This window comes from Lethenteron reissneri, chromosome 64, assembly GCF_015708825.2.
Source record: "Lethenteron reissneri isolate LAM-NWPU_2019-01 chromosome 64, ASM1570882v1, whole genome shotgun sequence".
NCBI lineage: Eukaryota > Metazoa > Chordata > Hyperoartia > Petromyzontiformes > Petromyzontidae > Lethenteron > Lethenteron reissneri.
In genome coordinates this window covers 4,082,938-4,090,995 of record NC_083842.1, presented here as the reverse complement: position 1 = coordinate 4,090,995, position 8,058 = coordinate 4,082,938, and the positions used below count along the sequence as shown (strand labels likewise).

The window sequence follows — 8,058 nt, the reverse complement described above, 5'->3', positions numbered from 1 at the left end:
CAATTCGACGGCTCTCGTTTAGCCACGGAGGCCTCGCCGAGTCTCGAGGCTCTCTTTCGAGAGGGTCCTGCCAAAGCCCTCGCGGCAAAGGGCGGCGTCTCAGCGTACGATCCAAATCGGGTAAGTTTCAGTGGAGAGCCTGGAGGAAACCCACGTAGAACACGGGGGGAGAACACACTAATGTGGCATGCGAGTTGGGAATCGAACCCAGGTGCTTATTGCCGTGAGGTGCGAGGGTGTGCACGTCTGTTGAACCCTTCGCACCGGACGAAGCCCGCCGTGCCAATCGGAGGTGCCGGTATTAATCACCGCAGCGCGCTACCACCGGGCACTCCCAATTGTCACCAGCAACACGTTGCTGCTGCTGCTGCTGCTGCGATTATCTGTGGCAACTTGGTACAGCAATGGCGCGTTTAGTTTGAGTGAACCGTAGCCGGCACCGGCGCCTGGTAGTGAACGGCGGTGGTGGCGGTGGTGGCGGTGGTGGCGGTGGTGGCGGTGGTGGCGGTGGTGGTGGCGGTGGTGGTGGCGGTGGTGGCGGCGGTGGTGGCGGTGGTGGTGGCGGTGGTGGCGGTGGTGGCGGCGTGACTCTGTTGGTTGCCCCGTCGCCCGCGAGTGAGTGCAGGCAAAACCCACGAGGATGTGGTGGTGGCGGTGGAGGAGTTGCTCCACCGGGTGGACGGGATCGTGGAGGTGCCGGAGCAGCCTCCGTGCGGCCACCTGCACCGCCACGACCACCACGACCACCACCACCACCAGCAGCAGCAGCAGAAGCAGCAGCGCCCGTCGCCGGAGGTCGGAGGTCAGCACGGTCACGTGATGGGGGACACGGGGGGGCAGGGAGGTGAGGGGGGGGAGGAGCACGTGGAGACGCGACGGGAAGGCCCCGTGGGTGGCGAGCGCCCCCAGACGGCGCCCCAGACGGCGCCCCAGACGGCGCCCCAGACGGCACACGGAGCAGGAGGGGGAGGAGATGGAGCGCGTCGACGGCGACGGAGAGCGCCGGGCCACCGTGCCGGGGGAAGGCGCTGCGACGCGGGATGGGGACACCGACGGCGCGGAGGGCGACCCCCGGGGGCGCGCGGAGACCCCCGCGATCGCCGCCGCGGGGAGGCGCGAGGGGGGGGGCGAGAGGCACCCGTTGTGCGTGGGAGCGCCGCCTCCGCCGCCGCCACCACCGCCGCAGCCGCAGCAGCAGCAGCAGCTACCGACCGGCGTGACGGCGCTGGCCGGGAGGCCGTTCAGGTGCCGCTCCCGGCCGCACCCTTCCCGAGGCGGAACGCGTCCCGTCGCGGTCCGCTGCGTGCTCTGACGCGCGTGTGTGTGCGTGTGTGTGCGTGTGTGTGTGCGTGTGTGTGTGCGCGTGTGTGTGTGCATGCGTGTGCGTGCGTGTGTGTGCGCGTGTGTGTGCGCGTGTGTGTGCGTGTGTGCGTGTGTGTGCTTGTGTGTGCGCGTGTGTGTGTGCGTGTGTGTGTGTGCTCGTGTGTGCGTGTGTGTGCTCGTGTGCGCGTGTGCGTGTGTGCGTGCGTGTGCAGGTGCGGCGAGTGCGGCAAGGCCTTCGTGCAGGTGGGGCAGCTGGCGCGGCACCGGCGCATCCACACGGGGGAGCGGCCCTTCTGCTGCGCCGAGTGCGGGCGCCGCTTCACGCAGTCGGCGCACCTGCAGCAGCACGCGCGCACCCACACCGGCGAGCGGCCCTTCGCCTGCGCCCAGTGCGGCAAGCGCTTCGCGCAGTCCTGCCAGCTGGGCGTGCACCGGCGCACGCACAGCGGCGAGCGGCCCTACCCGTGCGGCGACTGCGGCAGGGCCTTCTCGGGCTCCTCGGCGCTGCGGCGCCACCGCCGCTCGCACACCGGCGAGCGCCCGTATGCCTGCGTCGAGTGCGGCAAGCGCTTCGCGCGGGGCTGGCCGCTGGCGCTGCACGCGCGCACGCACACGGGCGAGCGGCCGTACGTGTGCGTGGAGTGCGGCCACGGCTTCGTGCACTCATCGGCGCTGGCGCAGCACCGGCGCTCGCACGCCGGTGAGAAGCCGTTCTCGTGCGCCGAGTGCGGCAAGCGCTTCACGGCGCGCCAGCAGCTGCGCTGCCACGGGCGCGTGCACACCGGGGAGAGGCCCTTCATCTGCGGACAGTGCGGTCGCACCTTCGCGCAATCCGCCTACCTCACTAAGCACATGCGCACGCACGCACGCGCCGCCGCCGGCGCCACTGCCGGTGCCGCCGGGCCTCCGTCCTCCGAGCTGCGGCACGAAGTTGCCGTGGCCGGTGATGGAATCGTGTGACGGCATCACGGACCGAGAGGCCGGGGCAGGCGCCGGCTGTGACTTCAACCGGCGACCTTCGCGGGGAAACTTGACTCGGCCTGCTTTGGGGTTAGGCCCAAGGGCTGTGCCTGTGAGCTCGCGGAGCCTTGCGTGGACTTGCGGGGCTTTGCGTGGCCTTGCGGAGCCTTGCGGGGCCTTGCGTGGCCTTGCGGGGCCTTGCGTGGCCTTGCGTGGCCTTGCGTGGTCCTTGCGGGGCCTTGCGTGGCCTTGCGTGGCCTTGCGTGGCCTTGCGTGGTCCTTGCGTGGCCTTGCGGGGCCTTGCGTGGCCTTGCGTGGCCTTGCGTGGCCTTGCGTGGGCCTTGCGGGGCCTTGCGTGGGCCTTGCGTGGCCTTGCGTGGCCTTGCGTGGCCTTGCGTGGGCCTTGCGGGGCCTTGCGTGGCCTTGCGTGGCCTTGCGTGGGCCTTGCGTGGCCTTGCGTGTCCTTGCGTGGCCTTGCGGGGCTTTGCGTGGCCTTGCGGGTCCTTGCGTGGTCCTTGCGTGGGCCTTGCGTGGCCTTGCGTGGTCCTTGCGGGGCCTTGCGTGGTCCTTGCGTGGCCTTGCGTGGGCCTTGCGTGGCCTTGCGTGGCCTTGCGTGGGCCTTGCGTGGCCTTGCGTGGCCTTGCGTGGCCTTGCGTGGCCTTGCGGGGCTTTGCGTGGCCTTGCGGGTCCTTGCGTGGTCCTTGCGTGGTCCTTGCGTGGGCCTTGCGTGGCCTTGCGGGGCCTTGCGTGGGCCTTGTGTGGCCTTGCGTGGTCCTTGCGGGGCCTTGCGTGGGCCTTGCGGGGCCTTGCGTGGCCTTGCGTGGTCCTTGCGTGGCCTTGCGTGGCCTTGCGTGGCCTTGCGGGGCTTTGCGTGGCCTTGCGGGTCCTTGCGTGGTCCTTGCGTGGGCCTTGCGTGGCCTTGCGTGGCTTTGCGTGGTCCTTGCGTGGTCCTTGCGGGGCCTTGCGTGGCTTTGCGTGGGCCTTGCGGGGCCTTGCGTGGGCCTTGCGTGGCCTTGCGGGGCCTTGCGTGGGCCTTGCGGGGCCTTGCGTGGGCCTTGCGGGGCCTTGCGTGGCTTTGCGTGGGCCTTGCGGGGCCTTGCGTGGGCCTTGCGTGGCCTTGCGTGGCCTTGCGTGGTCCTTGCGGGGCCTTGCGTGGCCTTGCGTGGCCTTGCGTGGTCCTTGCGGGGCCTTGCGGGGCCTTGCGTGGGCCTTGCGTGGGCCTTGCGGGGCCTTGCGTGGGCCTTGCGGGGCCTTGCGGGGCCTTGCGGGGCCTTGCGGGGCCTTGCGTGGCCTTGCGTGGTCCTTGCGGGGCCTTGCGAAGCCTTGCGGGGCCTTGCGTGGTCCTTGCGTGGCCTTGCGTGGTCCTTGCGTGGCCTTGCGTGGTCCTTGCGGGGCCTTGCGGGGCCTTGCGTGGTCCTTGCGGGGCCTTGCGGGGCCTTGCGTGGCCTTGCGTGGTCCTTGCGGGGCCTTGCGGGGCCTTGCGTGGCCTTGCGTGGTCCTTGCGTGGCCTTGCGTGGTCCTTGCGTGGCCTTGCGTGGCCTTGCGGGGCCTTGCGTGGCCTTGCGTGGTCCTTGCGGGGCCTTGCGTGGCCTTGCGTGGCCTTGCGTGGTCCTTGCGTGGCCTTGCGTGGCCTTGCGTGGTCCTTGCGGGGCCTTGCGTGGCCTTGCGTGGTCCTTGCGTGGGCCTTGCGTGGCCTTGCGTGGCCTTGCGTGGCCTTGCGTGGTCCTTGCGTGGCCTTGCGTGGCCTTGCGTGGTCCTTGCGGGGCCTTGCGTGGCCTTGCGTGGTCCTTGCGTGGTCCTTGCGTGGCCTTGCGTGGCCTTGCGTGGTCCTTGCGGGGCCTTGCGTGGCCTTGTGTGGTCCTTGCGTGGTCCTTGCGTGGCCTTGCGTGGCCTTGCGTGGTCCTTGCGTGGTCCTTGCGTGGCCTTGCGTGGCCTTGCGTGGTCCTTGCGGGGCCTTGCGTGGCCTTGCGTGGTCCTTGCGTGGCCTTGCGTGGCCTTGCGTGGTCCTTACGGGGCCTTGCGAGGCCTTGCGTGGCCTTGCGTGGCCTTGCGTGGCCTTGCGGGGCCTTGCGTGGCCTTGCGTGGCCTTGCGGGGCCTTGCGTGGCCTTGCGTGGTCCTTACGGGGCCTTGCGAGGCCTTGCGTGGGCCTTGCGGGGCCTTGCGGGGCCTTGCGGGGCCTTGCGTGGCCTTGCGAGGCCTTGCGTGGCCTTGCGTGGTCCTTGCGGGGCCTTGCGTGGGCCTTGCGTGGGCCTTGCGGGGCCTTGCGGGGCCTTGCGTGGCCTTGCATGGTCCTTGCGGGGCCTTGCGTGGCCTTGCGTGGCCTTGCGTGGTCCTTGCGTGGTCCTTGCGTGGCCTTGCGTGGCCTTGCGTGGTCCTTGCGGGGCCTTGCGTGGCCTTGCGTGGTCCTTGCGGGGCCTTGCGGGGCCTTGCGTGGTCCTTGCGGGGCCTTGCGTGGCCTTGCGTGGTCCTTGCGGGGCCTTGCGTGGCCTTGCGTGGTCCTTGCGGGGCCTTGCGTGGTCCTTGCGGGGCCTTGCGTGGCCTTGCGTGGTCCTTGCGGGGCCTTGCGTGGCCTTGCGTGGTCCTTGCGTGGCCTTGCGTGGCCTTGCGTGGTCCTTGCGGGGCCTTGCGTGGCCTTGCGTGGTCCTTGCGGGGCCTTGCGTGGCCTTGCGTGGTCCTTGCGGGGCCTTGCGTGGCCTTGCGTGGTCCTTGCGGGGCCTTGCGTGGCCTTGCGTGGTCCTTGCGGGGCCTTGCGTGGCCTTGCGTGGTCCTTGCGGGGCCTTGCGTGGCCTTGCGTGGTCCTTGCGAGGCCTTGCGTGGGCCTTGCGTGGTCTTGCGTGGCCTTGCGTGGGCCTTGCGGGGCCTTGCGGGGCCTTGCGGGGCCTTGCGTGGTCCTTGCGGGGCCTTGCGTGGGCCTTGCGTGGCCTTGCGTGGTCCTTGCGGGGCCTTGCGTGGGCCTTGCGTGGGCCTTGCGGGGCCTTGCGGGGCCTTGCGGGGCCTTGCGTGGGCCTTGCGTGGGCCTTGCGTGGTCCTTGCGGGGCCTTGCGTGGCCTTGCGTGGCCTTGCGTGGCCTTGCGTAGCCTTGCGTGGTCCTTGCGGGGCCTTGCGAGGCCTTGCGTGGCCTTGCGTGGTCCTTGCGGGGCCTTGCGGGGCCTTGCGTGGCCTTGCGTGGTCCTTGCGGGGCCTTGCGAGGCCTTGCGTGGCCTTGCGTGGTCCTTGCGGGGCCTTGCGTGGCCTTGCGTGGCCTTGCGAGGCCTTGCGTGGCCTTGCGAGGCCTTGCGAGGCCTTGCGTGGCCTTGCGAGGCCTTGCGTGGTCCTTGCGGGGCCTTGCGTAGCCTTGCGTGGTCCTTGCGGGGCCTTGCGAGGCCTTGCGTGGCCTTGCGTGGTCCTTGCGGGGCCTTGCGGGGCCTTGCGTGGCCTTGCGTGGTCCTTGCGGGGCCTTGCGAGGCCTTGCGTGGCCTTGCGTGGTCCTTGTGGGGCCTTGCGTGGCCTTGCGTGGCCTTGCGAGGCCTTGCATGGCCTTGCGAGGCCTTGCGAGGCCTTGCGTGGCCTTGCGAGGCCTTGCGTGGTCCTTGCGGGGCCTTGCGAGGCCTTGCGTGGCCTTGCGTGGCCTTGCGTGGTCCTTGCGGGGCCTTGCGAGGCCTTGCGTGGCCTTGCGTGGTCCTTGCGGGGCCTTGCGTGGCCTTGCGTGGCCTTGCGTGGTCCTTGCGAGGCCTTGCGTGGCCTTGCGTGGTCCTTGCGGGGCCTTGCGTGGCCTTGCGTGGTCCTTGCGTGGCCTTGCGTGGTCCTTGCGTGGCCTTGCGTGGTCCTTGCGGGGCCTTGCGTGGTCCTTGCGAGGCCTTGCGTGGGCCTTGCGTGGTCCTTGCGTGGCCTTGCGTGGCCTTGCGTGGTCCTTGCGAGGCCTTGCGTGGCCTTGCGTGGTCCTTGCGAGGCCTTGCGTGGCCTTGCGTGGTCCTTGCGTGGTCCTTGCGTGGTCCTTGCGGGGCCTTGCGTGGTCCTTGCGTGGCCTTGCGTGGCCTTGCGTGGTCCTTGCGTGGTCCTTGCGTGGCCTTGCGTGGCCTTGCGTGGTCCTTGCGTGGTCCTTGCGTGGCCTTGCGTGGCCTTGCGTGGCCTTGCGAGGCCTTGCGTGGTCCTTGCGGGGCCTTGCGAGGCCTTGCGTGGCCTTGCGTGGTCCTTGCGGGGCCTTGCGTGGCCTTGCGTGGCCTTGCGGGGCCTTGCGTGGTCCTTGCGGGGCCTTGCGAGGCCTTGCGTGGGCTCACTCGAGGGCTTACGCCGACGGACCCGAGGCCTCGGTGGCGGACGTTGCCGGGCGCGCCTTGCCGTGAGGTTCTCATCCCATGCCGCGAGGTTCTCATCCCTTGCCGTGAGGCCGGGCTTTGGGCGTCTCTGACACGGCTTGTCACGTTCGGGAGCAAAAAAAACGTCGTGTTTTACAGCGTGCGAGTCCGCCCGGGTGGGGGGGACTCGGAGCTGGCGGACGGAGGGACGGGAAGCCCAGGGATGTTCATCTCCTTCGGCTCCAACGGCTCCAAGGATGAAGGGGACGCCGGCGCGACTTGACGCTCCCAGCCGCCACGCAGTTTACAGCGTTCGTGTCACCTTTTGGCGTCATCTGGTCCAACACCATGTGAGACTAGGCTCTAAGGAAAGCTGTCTCGGGTGTGGACCAATCAACTTCAAGGACAGTGCATACATTATCAGAGTTATGTTTTTGTTTGCATTATGACTTGCAGGTATTGTGGTCTATGCAAACATGACTCCTTGTAAAAAAGGTGTCAGTTTTGTTGCCAGATGGAAGGGTAAAAAAACAATTATCAGCGTTCGTGTCTTTCCATCTCGTACATTCCACGCGGCTCCTCCGGGCGGCGGACGCGCGTCCCGATGAAGGACGACGGTGATTATTTAGTCCCTTCGAGGATCTCTCGCTCGTTCTGAGATTTTTGTTTACCAAAAAAGTAAGTTTCGGTCTAAATTTGTGCTGTTTCGCTGCCCACGTGAATGCCGCACGGCTGCGAGAGGGTTCGTCGCCCTGGGCGACCTCCCGGCACCTCCTCGTTGGGCCGCGCGTGACCGGCCGCACGCGAGATCCGGTGCAATCCCGCGGGATCTGGGGGTTCGAAGCCGGGGATTTCGGCGCCGGGGATTTGGGCGGCGCCAGCGGAGTTTTGCCAGCACTGTGCCAACTATGGCTGCAGTCATGGCCTGGGCCGGTTTACGTTTCAAATTGAAGCTTCGTATTTACAAAGCGCGAGACGCGTCGTTCCACGGCTCGTTCCGCGCGTCGTTCCGCGGCTCGCGCTCACGTCTCCCCGCCGACTGCTCGTGAGCTCGCAGCCATCGACTGGAATTAAACTCGGCTCGGCCCCGGCGAGGTTTTGTGAATAAACAGATCTGCACTGCGCACAGAACGCTGTCGCCCGTCGTGATGGGTTTGAGAGGTTCTCTGCTGCCAGCCAGCCAGCCACTGAGCCAGCTAGCGAGCCAAGCCAGCCAGCGAGCCAGCTAGCGAGCCAGCTAGCGAGCCAGCTAGCGAGCCAGCTAGCGAGCCAGCCAGTGAGCCAGCCAGCGAGCCAGCCAGTGAGCCAGCTAGCGAGCCAGCGAGCCAGCTAGCGAGCCAGCCAGCGAGCCAGCTAGCGAGCCAGCTAGCGAGCCAGCCAGCGAGCCAGCCAGCCAGCGAGCCAGTGAGCCAGCGAGCCAGCCAGCCAGCCAGCTAGCGAGCCAGCCAGCGAACCAGCCAGCGAGCCAGCCAGCCAGCCAGCGAGCCAGCCAGCGAGCCA

At 68.8% G+C, this 8,058-nt stretch overlaps 1 protein-coding gene across 2 annotated transcripts; it reads left to right on the top strand.

The window, feature by feature from the left end:
• The first annotated feature begins 959 nt into the window (after window positions 1-959).
• On the top strand, window positions 960-7,689 carry LOC133359088 (zinc finger protein 239-like). Of its 2 annotated transcripts, XM_061577471.1 has the most exons (3): window positions 960-1,245; window positions 1,536-2,023; window positions 6,718-7,689. In XM_061577471.1, exons 1-3 carry the CDS (start codon window positions 974-976, stop codon window positions 7,005-7,007), a joined length of 1,050 nt encoding a protein of 349 aa, XP_061433455.1. In that variant the 5' UTR covers window positions 960-973; the 3' UTR covers window positions 7,008-7,689. The 2 variants fall into 2 exon arrangements, with proteins under 2 accessions (XP_061433455.1, XP_061433456.1); XM_061577472.1 differs by lacking the exon at window positions 6,718-7,689 and having other exon boundaries at window positions 1,536-2,424.
• Window positions 7,690-8,058: the final 369 nt, after the last annotated feature.